The sequence below is a fragment of the Zootermopsis nevadensis genome, unplaced genomic scaffold (genome assembly GCF_977971745.1).
Source record: "Zootermopsis nevadensis isolate Lab colony 2312 unplaced genomic scaffold, Znev_1.0 Znev_ptg000005l, whole genome shotgun sequence".
Lineage (NCBI taxonomy): Eukaryota > Metazoa > Arthropoda > Insecta > Blattodea > Termopsidae > Zootermopsis > Zootermopsis nevadensis.
This window is the reverse complement of record NW_028259137.1, coordinates 5,422,780-5,437,879: the sequence shown is the minus strand read 5'-3', so window position 1 is coordinate 5,437,879 and position 15,100 is coordinate 5,422,780. Positions and strand designations below refer to the sequence as shown.

Here is a 15,100-nt window from a genome sequence, read left to right as displayed (position 1 = left end):
ACAACAACAGCCACCAAAAACGCTTCAACGACGCAAATGCAATGCCACTTCTTTTGTGTTCCGAGAGCAAGGCGAGGCCTGCCCTGCGGTCGACCCATTCTGTTACGGTGGTCAGTCGCGTCTACAGACTACACACACGAAGACTTACACAAGCCACATTTTATATTTATTCATAGGTTATTTAACGACGCTTTTCCAGTAGCTCAGACTATATATCGTCGAATGGGAGTATGTGGAAGGAAGTGGTCGTGGCCTAATTTAAAACACTTTCCTGGAGGTACTATAAGTTATATAAAAAGTAGTCGACTATCTGGCAGTAGTTTGCGCCGATGGTTGGTATTAGAGAGGCCCCGGGTTAAAACCTTGAATGAGGTTTTCGTGGTTTTCCTCGGTACCCCATCCCTAAAATTAGGTCACTACAGTCTCCATCATTATCAACTGCAATTCATTCAGCACGGCACAGACTGAGATACTCCCAGCGTCGTTTAACAAGTAAGTAACTATACAGTAGTTGGTAACCCTACGTCACTTCACGTTGTCTCCTGGCTTCCCACTCTACAGGAGCATTTTCAAGAGACCAATTCCTCCTGACCCTTCTCTCGAAGATCGTCACGTCACTGGTTACTGGTGCTGGGGGGGGGGGGGGGGGGCAAAGGGATAAACAGCGCATGCAACCCTCAGCTGACCATCGATACAGCCAGGGGGTGGGGGGTTGTCTTGGAGCTGTACCCCGTCGTATAAGGAGTTAATGACTAAACTATGGCTTTCGTAAGTGGCGTTTGGATTTAAAGGCACGCATTCGAGCGTTCAAGAAATTAAACTCCCTCGTTACGGAATTCTAACGCAGATCAATACGCAATTTTTTTTTTTAAATTCACATTTCCGAAAGGTACGCCCCCCGGACACTTATTTCTATCCTATTATCCGTTTTCCCGCGTTCACTTTTCCACGTGACACGATTATCCAACCAAAATATTGTAAGGAATGTTTTTGTTGCAACTGTCCTTAAGATACTACACAGTTCCAGGCGTTTTCCATTCAATTCTCATTTCAACGATCCTCAAAATCATATACAGATTACGCCGTTTTCATACGAAACTTTCTATGCTATTCTTGTTTCACGTGTCTTTAAGAGCCAGCGGAAGACAAAGCTGCCGATATCACCACACGATGCGAATTTCTGGACACGATAAGTAACAAATACAGAAATCTAATCTCAGACTAAACGGCTTCTACTTGTGGTGCAAAAAACTTTGTTATACGTGACGTCACCCACGAATCAAACCGCATAAAGATAAATTATTTAATTAAACAAACAACCTACCTCGACAGGCAAGTACGTGAGCAGACTGTTGGCTTGGAAGTCGCGAGGCGGTTGCGAACTCAATTAGCAGGGGTGTGACTGCCACAAATCGACAACTGGCGTCGGAACGGATCACGAAATCCGGCAGTTCAGTTATTTTATTCATAGACTGTGGATAAGGAACCTCGGAGCAACTTACACGTGCTATAACTACGGCGATCCACGATTCCTTGTCACTGACTGACGTTTCGGGGACTCACTGCCTTCATCACGGTCGATATGACAAAAGGCAAAACGTCGCTGGCTTTTCTCTCTACCAGTTTCTTAGTCATGTCGCCCGAAGTCGATTTCACGGCATGGGTAAAGACGGAACCATTCAAATTTCGGCGTCCTAGTGGAAACCTCCATCATCCCTCACCGCAAACAAGGAAGACTCCTTCGTGTCGCGTCCAAATCTCAGATTTCTCGTTGTTTCAGCGAAATGCAGGTTGAGCTACTATTATAGAAGCAACAAGCAGACAATAACGTTTTGGAGGAACACACTGCCTCAATCCTCAGCCTTCGAAACGCTGGCATGCACCCCCGCAGTACACACGACGTCAGTCTCATTGTGGCGAGAACCCTGCTCTTTCAGAAACACGAGTAACAACAGCTCACCAACTACAAAGAATGTAGACTAAAATCCCGTGTCCTCTAATCTGGCGTCGCTTACACTAAAACCGAATTACGACGACGCACTAATAAATGGGAGGATACGAGCACCGGACGGCAAACCTCGCAATGATTTGTACACCCTCCCTTCCAAGCGGCGCTCAACTCGGGACGAAACATTAAGGCTTTGACCGGGATGTTAAATCTTATGTGGTACCGCCTGATTCGACTTCTAATGGTTAAGTGAAGTGTTTTCTTCGCGGTACGGTCTGGATTCGTAAATATTATGAAGACGAGCTTCGGCTTCAAAGGGTTAACCAGCTGATTTTCGTAATGGTGAGGTGTAGTGTTTTCTTCGCGGTACGGACTGAATTCATAAATAATCAAAGAAAACCCTTGACATCAGCTAACGACAGGCGTCGTCAGCCATTGCACGGAGGAGCGAAGAGGTCAGCGCGACATTTTTCGGAAGTATTTTTAGCGATTGTTCGAGTTTACGTCGTCAAAGTCTCCGAAACAGAGAAGTCTGCGCACCATTTCCTGTAAACGTGACGATGAAACGTCAGAGACACGAACCGGTGTCGTATTCCAGCAGAATAAATTAGTCTGTGCTCTGTCAGAGGGGAATAATCGCAGCATATTTTGAATTTGTGACAAACGTCCGGACGTCAAACGACTGAGCAGGAAAGCTGGGGCGCTGTACCGTCACGAACAAAAGCCCGTATTTTTTTGTGGGACTGTATTAAGTCTACGGTTCGGTCACCTGTGATCGCTAGACCCACCCTACTTCGTGTCATGATGAGATTACAAGGTCATGGTCGTGGCTTATTTTAAGTCACTGTCTTGGAATGCAACTGGGAGGACACAGGAAAACGTCAGTCAGACAGCCGGGCGTGCGAGCACGAGCAAGAGACGAACAGACGCTGTGCTAACCTACTTACTGTACGTCTTTAGTCTAACATCCTTCCAGTCGAGATCCCACATCTTATGAATTCATTTCAACTTATTTCTTAAACTACTTCTGTTTGCTCCTTTGTTTACTTAAATTGTGGCTCCACGGAACTCACCCACAAGACGGAAAAGCGACGCGCCTTTGATGGGACAACTGAATAACAGGAAGAGGGAGACAGCAGTTACGTAATAAGGCAGGTCTGTGAAGTGAAGTTTCTGCTCGTTCCAATTTCGAGACATCTTGACTTCCTTGTTGAATACAAGTTTTAGTCTCACAAGTGGGAGGGGGGGGGGAGAGAGACGAGGATGAAGAACACAAATTCTGATCACAGAAACGTCAGAGCACTGATGACATAATTCGACACATCTCGAACTTACGAATTAAGACTGAGACTCACTCACCTTGAGGCCAGTACCGGCGCAAGCAATGCCCAGGGCCATGGCGGCTCCGTACCTCACGTGAGGGTTGTAGGACTCTGCAAGCAGCGACACGACGCTGGGACACTGCTCCGGAGTCCTGGAACAAGGCGAACACCTCCTGTCAGCTTCATTGCAACGCCCGTGGGGCATGACGAGTGCGAGAAAATACATATTCTAAGGAATTACAGTCCCTTGAAAAACACAGGTGTTACCTCACAGTCCTCCTCAGGAGAGACCACGCCCCCACACGTCGTGTGGGAAATAACTTGTATCTACTGACTAATTAACCAACTCCACCGAATCCGAGACGTTCTCTAGGAGCTGATGAGTATTAGCTTAGCCGGCCACGAAATTTCCCGTCTTTACTGAAACACGAATGTTCATTACAGCGTTCGCGAGGGCACCCCACCGGAAATTCCCCGAGCCACACACAACCTCTCTATTCCTTAAGATTCAAGCTACTACCGTCCTCCCATCTACGCCTAGGTCTTCCAGGCGTTTTCCCCTTCTTGGCTTCAGACTAAAATTCTGCGTACATTTCTCACATCCCCTCCCCATCCCAACTCTCTGGAAGTATATAACGGGCAATAAGCTGAATAACGGCCTCCCAGACCTTCTTATTACAGTCACTATTAAGTATTATTTGCTCTGTATATTTGTCCATCTCTATACGACGTAACATTAAAGTCTGCATAAGCCAGGTTCTGAAAACCAAATTACAAAATGCATGGACAGTGTAACAATCTCGACTTGCTAGCTCTGTTAGTGCCTCCAGATCCACAGTTCGTCAACGCGGACTGCGAACTCCACGGAGGAGAGAGGCCTTCTCAAGAAGCGAACACTACGCTCAGTTAGCGAAGCAATTCCGTAGGTTCGTGACAACGTCCAGAACAATCCAATCTACACCTTCAAACCCCGAACCGTTTTAATATTATCTAACCATCTACGCCCAGGTCGAGTGGTCTCCTTCCTGCAGGCTTCATTCCAAACTCAACTGCCGGCTTTACTCTACATTGCAAGCGGCTGATGGACAGTCCCAATCTTTCTCGTGTGATCAGGTCATCGGTCATCATATCAACCCCAATACTTTCGTCTGCGTGTGGATCTAACCTTGACAGAAAACGTCGGATACAATCCTGCTTGTAGCTGATTCACGTAATATTCATCGATTATGATGCAGCCAGTTTTATCGGCCTTCCTATAATTAGGTACAAAACAGATTTCTTGAGCTGCTTAGGAAGTTATTCCTCATTCCAAGCAATTAGCAAGTTTGCGCCTCTCAGAACGAAATACGTGACCTTCTGCTTGGATCAATATTATCGAAATTTGATCAGTGCTTGATGAGATTCGTACGTCGGCGTCTGAAAAGCAATCTGGACCTCAGACTAGCTACGCTGGGATACTAATGGCTCAGATCTATGTCCCCTTCGATCACCCCAAAAGCCTTAAAATTTATGGCAAAAGTGTAGTAAGCAACGTTGCTTCGACCCAAAACATTTTCAGCTACTTGCACAGATTTTAACTGCATTTGGAATGTTTGGACAATTTTAGCAAATTTCGCTGCAGACGCCTTAAGAAACTGAAGAAGGCTGTGCGCCCGGAACGTAAAGTGTTTCAGATGGTCGCACACTGTTGCAGACCAGCATCTCCGCCTCGTTAAAGTGTACAAAGCAGCGCACCATCTCGCAGTGCACGGAAATTAGACAAATGTTTACTTTTCTTATCAGTATTTCGTGCCTGAGTGCTTATCATCACATATGCACCGTTAAATATCACAGGAAGGAAAAAATCCCTGAACCGAAGAACATCCTCTTTGCGGTGTAATTTATTTGTCAGGACTTATCGATCGACGTGCGTTGTTTCGTTGTCTCTTATTGTAGCAACACTGCCACCGAGTATAAACTCATTTGCAGTTAATAATAACTAACTAACTAACTAAATGGCTTACCGAACCCGAAGGTTCATCACCGAATTAACCAAAGCCCTGTCCTGGGCCAACGAAATCCAGTCTCCTTCAACTCCTATCTCCCATAGATCCCGCCTGAGATTATCCTCCCATCTACGTCTAGGTCTACCCAGCGGTCTCTTCCCCTCAGGCTTGTTCCCGCCTTAGAATATCCTCCCATCTACGTCTAGGTCTCCCCAGGGGTCTCTTCCCCTCAGGCTTCCCAACCAATACCCGGTGCACACCTCTTGTCCCATCCATGCGACCTACATGCCCCGCCCATCTCATTCTTCTCGACTTAATCACCCTGACAATACTGGGGGAGCAGTACAGATTTTTAAGCTCGTCATTATGCAGTTTTCTCCAGACCCCATCGTCTTCTCTCCTAGGCCCAAATATCCTCCTCAACACCCGATTCTCAAACACCTGCAATCTGTGTTCCTCCCTCTGAGTGAGAAACCATGTTTCGCACCCATACAAAACAACAGGCAAGATTATTGTTTTGTACACTTTAATTTTCAGGTTCTTAGAAATCAGACGGGAAGACAAAATATTTTGAACTGAGAAGTAGCAAGCATTTCCGGAATTTAATCTCCTCCTAACTTCCTCACGAGTGTCATTTTGATTTGTTATTGTTGTTCCCAAATATTTGAACTTTGTAACCCTTTTAAAGGACTTATTAGCCACCCTAAGACGATTCTGCCCGCCTGTCTTCTGACGACGAGATACTAACATGTACTTAGTTAGTTAGTTAATATATTCCTTTGCGTGCTCTTGTCTGCTGCTACTGCAACGAGGCAGAAAATGATCGGCTCAGGAAAGAAGGCGAACCCGCTGACTGTTCACACCCACACAAATCTACGTTGGTTCGTTATCATCGTCCCCTGGACACGATAACAGAGAACACCACGGCGCAAAACGTCAGAGGTTTTGCAGATAACTGGACAGGTTCGGACAAGTTCGCAGAGGTTGGACCACTTTCGGCAACAGGTTCGGATTCTTTCTCTTTCGACAGATCTGGACGGGTCTACGTAGGTTGGGAAAGGTTACGACGTGCAATGACGTCACAATTCTACCTCGCGACGCCGGCATCCGTCACGTTATTACTACCGAGCGTCGGAACTTAAAAAGCATTATTCTGGAATAACCGTATACAAAAATTCATAAAAATCCGAAAAGACAATATCATATCGTGTGCCAAAGCGTATCACAGCGGTACGGGGTGTACCGAGATTCAGAACTCAAGAGAGATGTTTTTCTTAGTTTCACGCGGTATAATTTCCAAAATTAATTCCAACTGGAAGGTTCTCCACCGACACAGCCAGGCTAGAATGGAGGCGATATAACCACGCCACACAGAGGCGATGTTTCATTTTTAATTGTCCGAAGCAAAACCGCTCAGTCAGCGGATTCAATGGACAGCGACAATCCAATTAGCAGTCAGCTGAGATCAGCAAACAGAGGCTGAGCTTGGACCAATCTCAGCGGGCTGACGCCGACAGCCTCTGGAGGACGAGAGGGGCGTTCGGTGACAGACAGACAGGGGTGAGCATGTGACTGACAGGCGGTCATCGAAGTTGCTGCTGGGACGCCAGAGCAAGACCGTTCAATTTCTTTCCGGAGTTCTTGAGGTGTCGTTAGCGCGTGATCGACTGCCACTATCTTCCGGGTGGTTCTGGAGGAACTCACGCTTTTCTCATCGGACCCGACAGCGAAGCCGCCATCGATATTTCAGTGAAATATCGACTGTAGTATTCGATAGCCTTCTCGCAGCCATGAAGAGCGCGTTCTTCTCGAACCTGGCTCCAATTAAGACAGCGTCCTCCACGAAGCCACAAGGAATCTCGCAGCCTGAACAGAAGAGAGAGACCGGGGTGTGTCCCCCCCCCCCCCAACAGTCACAGATCTCTCTTCACTATTCCGTGATTAACGACGCATCGGATTGTCGGGCTTTCAGATGTAAAACGCAGGAGATTAAGGGCTATTAATTCCAATCGAAAATTTCCTCTTGTTTTCTCACACTGAGATTTGATGTAGATGGCTGCATCTACAAAGTGACGGTGAAATATATTTTTAAGTCTGTCACGTCTTAAGTCGTTTCTTCAAATAACTTTTCCACAACTCGCAAGCACTGATTCATTAATAAGGAAACTGACAAAGGAGTTTCACGCCCGAGAAAGAATTAAATCCTCCGGACCCACATTTTAAAGTCCGGTGTTCGTCATATCTGATACACACACTACACCGGAAGGAAGTATTTTACAGCGACAACAACTGAACTGTTATTTCACAAACAAGTTTTCAGTTTCATTGCCTGAGAGAGAGAATTCCGTAGAAATTTTAACACAGCGAATCATGACGCACGACTCGCATCTTTGAACGTACGAGATTCATCTGGAGCAAGAATGCGGTCAGGAGATTAATTATTCGCCGTCTTGCATTCCTATACAACGCAGCGAAATAAATTTCTGCATGATAACACCGAGAAGTGGTTACCCCAAACGGCGTCGCATCTCGGCTTCCGCACGTCCGACCGAGAAACCTTCATTTTTCCGCGTTCCAGGGCGTTCGCCTGCAGACTGCGTTGTCGTACAGAAATCAAGAGGCCTCTGGATTGTCGAACGATCCCTCGGGAACTTGCTATCAAGCGGTAAGTTGACGAATAGGAAAGGGTGGCCCATTTTAAGTCACTATTCCTGAACAGACTGAGAAAACCCACGAAACAGGATAGCTGGTTGCCGGCCGAGGCAGTTTTATTTTGATAAGGACTGAAATTTGCTTAAACTATTTCTGCAAAATGAAACCTAACCGCTAAGTATACCACGAACTGACCGACCGCGATAGCTCAGTCAGTAAAATATGTAGGCGACGGGGGCCTGTCGCCTAAGGAGGCATTGCCAGCCACTCTGGCATCAGGGGACGTAGGATAATGCTCCACGAGAGCATATAATACAGGCCACATTAATTCAATGCGCTTAGAACCAGCTTCCCCGTGACATGTAATCCCTCGCGCGGCTTCTTTCAGTTGTTTACCGCAATGAGAGTCTCGAAACCACGTCAAAGTTGCTTTATACACCTCAGAAATTAGCAATAAGCCCTCGAGACAGCTTTCTGGAGAGCAACGCAATGCATTCGACACACTTCAAAAGACGCGAACATCCGATTTCCAGGTCACCACACACAGAGACACTTCTGAGGCTGTTTCGTTGAAAACTACATTGCCGTGTGTGTGTGTGTGTTATGACACCCGAAATGCGCGTTAACCCACGTGTCTGACGTCAATGCAGCAGCCAGACCACGCAAAACACACAGAGATTTCTCGACCCTATTAAAAAATATATTTAACGGCTACAACAGACCACAACGAAAACATCGTCTTCAAGTCCCTAACCTATAAAAAGTTTAAAAGCGCTGGGTACAGAAACAAAGCCTTCATCAGCAAATAACATATTCACCTTCTTCAAGTGACACGAGATTCTTTTCCCTTATCGTCTCCATGACGCAGATTTAAACTAGGAAAACGTCTCTTTGCCTCCGAACGTACGCACCGCGCGAGATGAAACTGCCCCCTGCCGATAGGCAACGAGGAAAGTCGAAGGCGGAATCTCGAAGAAACAAATCGCCCTGAAGACAGTTCTGCCACGTCACGCCATTTGCTTGCAATTGCAACTCTGGTCATGAAACTGCCGTCACAACACGTCATCCGTCTGGCACAGAGCGCGTGCGAGGATGGCCGAATGCCAGCGCACATCACAGACAAAGCAGAATTGTACTTGTTTAAAATATTTCTGTTATACATACTTACTCGTATGTCAAACATCTAGTAAAAGGTTCCTTCTTAATCAACAAATTTACTGTGAATTAAGTAAACGAAAGACTATTCTCATAAACAAAGTATTTAATTAATTAAATCTAATTCTCCTTGTGCACGGCATATGTTCCTCTGCATACCGGCGGTCCTGTGCGCGCGCGCGCAACATTGACGTATGTTCAAATTATCCCTAGCGTCGACACTTTTGTTATTAAAAGAAAAAACAGATAATGAAATGCACAATACGACGGAGACTCCAAATGAAGATTCAGATTTAAGTGCTAATTCTGCTTTCGCAAGTGCTGTATAAAGTGGTATATATTGATGAAAGTTACGCTCTGTCTCCGTCGCACTTAAAAAAAGAGAAACGAGTCTCTAAGGCCGTACGAGAAGAGGTTCGGCTGTTAAACGAAGTTATTTGAAATGCGAATCCATCAACTTTGTAAGTAAAAAACGGAAATACTAATAATAAGCACAATGTCTTATTTGTAATGAATTTTCTTGGAAAGGAAATCTTAAAACCATCAAAACTTAATTTCACTGATAAACCTCTCAAATAATTTCAAGAAAGTAATCTTCTTGCTGTTAGTGATAAGGCCCTGCTGCCTTCACATTTCGTGTGCCAGAAGTGAAAATGGCCAACACAGCTGCTAGCAAAAATATTCCAGAGGGAAAAATGTATTTCTTAAGGCAGGTCGCGATGTAAAAAGGTTTCACCCACATCGAGTTGTGCTCATGATTATTATGCCGGATATTATTCACTGTCTTAAGCACATTTCATGTTTTCGACGTTTCGGAACTTGGCTTTATTTCCGCCTCTTACATTTTTTTATTTATTTTTGTGCTAATATTAGTGGTACGCGAACTAGTCCAGTATTCCAAAGGTCCCGGGTTCGAAACAAACTGTCGCCAATAGTAATAAAATAAAACTAACACATCTATCGGCATAACAGCGAGCAATCAACCAGAGAAGTCAACTCCCTAAACGTCCTGTATTCAACGAAACCTCGGACAATAAACAATGCACAACGATTATCTCAAATCTTTAGTGGTTTTTCATACAATTCGGAAATGCAATAAATTACTTTCTTTTTATAAGATGGTAAAGTTGCGCCATATTGTGATATAATAAGTATATATTAAATCTTGCCCGTATAATCACAATTCTTCTTATTAAATATTAAAATATTACAATAATTAACATTTAAAATATTTAAAATATTAAATGATGTTCTTTATCGAAATATTCGATTTACATTTTGCAAAAAAATACAGCAATGCATTGTGGATACACGCGAGCTACAGTGAAGCTGTTAAAATTCACTGTTTCGACAAGGGTAGTGGCTGGATCGCACAAATCGTCCTGCTTTAATTGTGTATGAAGGAGGAAGAAGGCTAATTAATCCACTTGCCAGGTAGCTGAAGGCTATCACAGCGATCCGATGTAATTGAGGGAGTGACGCGCGAAGATTATCTTAGGAAACTGCAGTGACGGACGGAAATGAAGAGTCCGAGGAGCGCATCCTGTCGCACTTTGATAACGTCGAGGTGGGGGGCACCCGACAGCCTCCAGGGCGAACCCGACGCCACGCGTCGCGGCAACTGCTCGCTGGCTGTTCCAACGGAAGTCTGGCGGTTGCCTCGAGTCAACTACGCCTTCTAGGCTGTACCCAAAACGTCTCGCTACTTCGTTCACCCGGTCTGGGCTGGAAAAGACAGTCTCCTTCCGCATTCAAACGAGGCCCATTCATCTTCGCACGAACACGAAATGAACGCAAAAGCCCACGACGACAACTTTTCTGCCTTAAAAAAATTATATTCAAATCTCGAGATACGACGTGACGTTAATTGGAAATGCAAATAAACGAATATCATAGTAACAAAATGAGACGGCGATTGTGTAGATTTCACATGTTAAAGGGGAGAGGTCAAAGTAATTTCCGATTCCTAAACTTCCTCAACGTAACATAAATTCTCGAAAGTCATTACACAGCTGTAGATAACAAAATATTAATTTAGGATAGCATTAAAGCAACGGTGAAGCCTGAAAAATGGCGAGCTCTTGAATCACGAGCTAACACAATATCATCCGTGACGCGGTATATAAAAGAACAAACCATTTCTCGGTCCTGATTAAGAAATTAATGTAGAAGAAGGAATGTCGCGAGTCTCGGAATTCAAGTTACCAAGACAACGCAAGAGATCAACGCAGGAAGCAACACGACCCTGAGCTAACCTTCGTAATTTGAACAGGTCACGTAGTGGGGTTATTGGCAGGGCAGGGAAATTGAGGAGGCAATGGTGGGGGAAACAAGGAATGCTTACAGAATATTTGTGAGGAAATCTTCTGGAGAACGTGCACTTTTAAGGAGGAGACGAGAACATAATTTTAAGACGAGTATCTGAAGGTAAGTAACAATAATAAACTGCAGAACCGACGTTTCGGGTATTTACTTCCGTAATTATGATTAATTGTCTTAATATTAGTGGCTACATTTGTCATCGAATCTGAAACCGTACCCCAGTACAATCCAGCGTTATCTAGTACGCTACAGACAATTTTTAACTAATGAATGACCTGATATTTGAAGTGAAAAACAGAGTAACACACAGAGAACTCTCTGAGCAGTTCCTATTACAAATGGTTTCTCGTTGTTTTGGGTGGACCAAGTTCAATGTCAGCTTTAATCAGTTAACAAGTGGACCAGTTTCCCTAACATCCACTTCGTCACGTGTCAAAGTGGCTGCTTTGTATGACAGTTTCTAAGGAAACTTCGTAACGCAGTTATTGGTTTCCAATACGTAAGGCACACGTTCGGTTCTTACGAACCTAACTCTGAAGTACCTCATATATAGAAATACTAACAAGCATACTCAATAGAATTATTTACTCATAAATACAGAGCAGTTAAAATGTTGAATAAACTGGCAACATCCTTTGTCTAATGTCTAATAATATTCTCAGACGTAAAATTTAAATCTTTTATTGAAACGGTCACAACTATTATCGTCACACATAACTTGACGTTCCATGCAAGTAAACGTTTCGTGATGTTCATAATCCTTGAATAAAACCATGGAATTTGGATAACATTTACACAATTCCGGCTTCATCAACGCGAGTGGAAGATGAACCCGACAGAACACAGAGCGAGCACCGGCCAAATATTTGCCTCTCGGACAGGAACGAGGCATCTCTCAGTGCCTACCAGATCTGCGTTCACGTCGCTCGTGTGTTACAGATAAAACGCCCGGTCCTTCATTTAAATATTTGATCAGGTTCGTAGGAACTCACGTACCGCATGAATTACAATTAGCAGATGTGTGTAGAGCCTCTAAGTAATCATCTCGAGTGATATGCAAAACAGCTTCGCAGTTCACAGAACACAATCAACAAAATCCCACAAAAGAAAAAAAAACCTTCTTAGACATGACGTACGCCGAGATTCAAAGACAAACCTTCGAGTTATGCCACTGATACGAAGCGTGGAGCATTCTTAACTTAGAGGCTGCCCACTTACCCCATCTAGTGCCTAGGTTACGAATGACTACGAGCTAAAATACCCTCCCCCAAAGCGTCTAAATGGCGTTAAGTGAGACAGCTTTACTTTTTAATGAGGTTCGGTTTTCACGACAGTGTTCTGGGTCCTTACATCGAGAACATCTGTGCAGACAGAGCACTACTACACGGCGCTGGAAATTATAAAACCTGCTCATCGAGATACCTGTTTCGCCTTGCGTCTCTCGAATCACGGACGCAGACCGGGGGGCTACTTGTCAACTAGCCTTGTGCTAATGCGAGCGCCAACTCAGGCGAAAGATTACAAAGATTTGAGGTTTTCACGGCGGTGAGTCTGAAGATGACTGTCTTCTGGGTTGTTGCGCCGTGTAGAAGTTTACCGACGTTTCAGAGGTACTTGCTGCCTTCAACATCAGGGAGATGAATGACTCATCGCCTTGATGACCCCCGTTTTATAAGTCCTCGCAGCATCCATCACTCATCACCCTGATGATGGAGACATCAAGCACCTCGTACGGACTGTACTGTACTAACTTACGAAGTCACTTCATCACTTAACTGTTTCCCCGATGGCAAGGGTTCAGCAAATAGTCATCACAAACGCGCGCAATAACGCGCAAGGACAATCAAGATCACATCTCAGCAGAATATTTCCTTCGTGTCCACGTTTCAGACATAATCCGGTCACAAGATTATAAAAGTAAGTGACGTAAATTGCTCGATTGTTTCATCCTCGTTCGCTACTCACTCGGTCCATGCAGACTGAATGAGCAGCGCGCATAACAGAAGTCGCTGTATTCCTCCTCAGTGATTCATGTCCGAGACACGTGCAAATAGCATCCTCGTCTCCTTGTCATCACACACACTCAATCCTTGTTCATCCCTCAGACTGAAAAATAAAGGTGAAGTGAAATTGTATTTTCGTTTAATTTAATAATGAACACGTAAAAAAGAAATTCAAAACATGAGCAAGGAAGTTGCCAGCTACTTCAACCTTCCAATTAAGAGACAGACCTCTGCGAGTTGAAAATTCCGATAATGCCGTCCGGAAGCAAGAAGTCACGTCGCTTGAAACAGTGGAGACACCTGACGGCTTCTGTTCGAGAAAAATTCCCTCTCACTAAGTCAAGTCACAAACGGCTTATTTAGTTCTGCATAAACTAACATCGAACTGATCTCATGTCAGGAAGATCACATTCGCTGTCTACGAAAAAGTCCAGTCTGTGTCAGAGGGTGGGCCCAGCTCACGTGGCTCTGGAAACACAGACGATCATCCTAACGCGGTGCGCCTCAGACCTTTGGACCACGCAGGGAGAGCGGAGACGACCCTGCCACCCCCACCCCCCACATCCCCTTCGGTACGAAGACCGCGTAATGGAGATGGCTGCTGCTTCTGGGTAGATACGGTAACAATGGCTGCCTTACAATGCAAAGGAATACTCTCCGAATAAACAGTAATTAACTCCGTGAAGCAGCATCTATCTTGGGAAGCTGACAGTCGCTCAGCTTGTTAATAAATCCTGTTCCTCAGCGAGCTTAATCAAGTTCACACCCACATCGTATTTATTTAAGACAAAACTATAATATTATATTTCCATCTACGTCTAGATCTTCCAAGTGATCCCTTTCATTGGAGATATCACCGCGCGAAGTTTGTGGCCTTTCGTATCATACGAGGGCCAGATTAAACATTTTCTCTTGGGAGTTTCCTCTCTTGAACAGACGCGCTACTGGGAAAATCATAGATTAATCAGAGCGGTCCCGTGACCCGTGCAAAGTGGATTCTCGTACCTTCCTGTGAAGACTGTGAACAGAACACCACAGCAACACTAAGACACTACACTTGGCGCAAACAGAAACTGCCAAAGAAGTTCTTAATGATGGCGCAGATGAAAGGATACTATTAAAATGAATCTTACAGAAAAAAAGGATGGGAGGGTACGGAGTGGATTCATCTGGCTCAGAACAAGTTCAAGTGTAGGGTTGTTGTGAACCTCCGGGCGACATATTTACTGAACAGCTGAGCGACTATCAGTTTCTCAAAAGAGGACTCTGTTTCATGGTAAGACCTAGGTGTAGACTTCTGTATAAATTCGCAACGCCTTAAAAACTCAGCAATGAAACGAAGCCCATGTTCATCACGCTTCTACGCAGGCACTCTGTCACTGCAAGGTAATTCCAGCCGCATTAAAATATTTACAGCAGAAAGATATTCATACTGGGCGTTCACATGTCCTCCTGAATCTTCGGAGAACAAATGGTCGATACAGCATAAAAGTCTTGTTATTATGTCTACCAAATTGCCATATCGTTCCATAACCAAGTAGATTCTAAAAACCTTGCAGAGTCTGATTTCCCTTCCTTTGTGAAAATTACTTAAACTGCATGCGCGGTTTTGAAGTCGGTGCTTTGAAGGACAGGAACACGTTTCATAAAGTGCGTTGTCTCGCATTCTACAGAGTTACGAGCTGCCAGTGGACACAGGATAAAAGTCCGAAG

The 15,100-nt window shown here is 44.6% G+C and overlaps 1 protein-coding gene across 1 annotated transcript in view; it reads right to left on the bottom strand.

Moving 5' to 3' along the window:
* The window catches only part of Rpn2 (Regulatory particle non-ATPase 2), a 233,167-nt gene that overhangs the window by 9,176 nt on the left and 208,891 nt on the right, over nt 1-15,100 (bottom strand). The window contains exon 12 of the mRNA XM_087343418.1: nt 3,308-3,422. Coding sequence (XP_087199544.1) covers nt 3,308-3,422 — 115 coding nt within the window. The remainder of the gene's footprint in view (nt 1-3,307; nt 3,423-15,100) is intronic.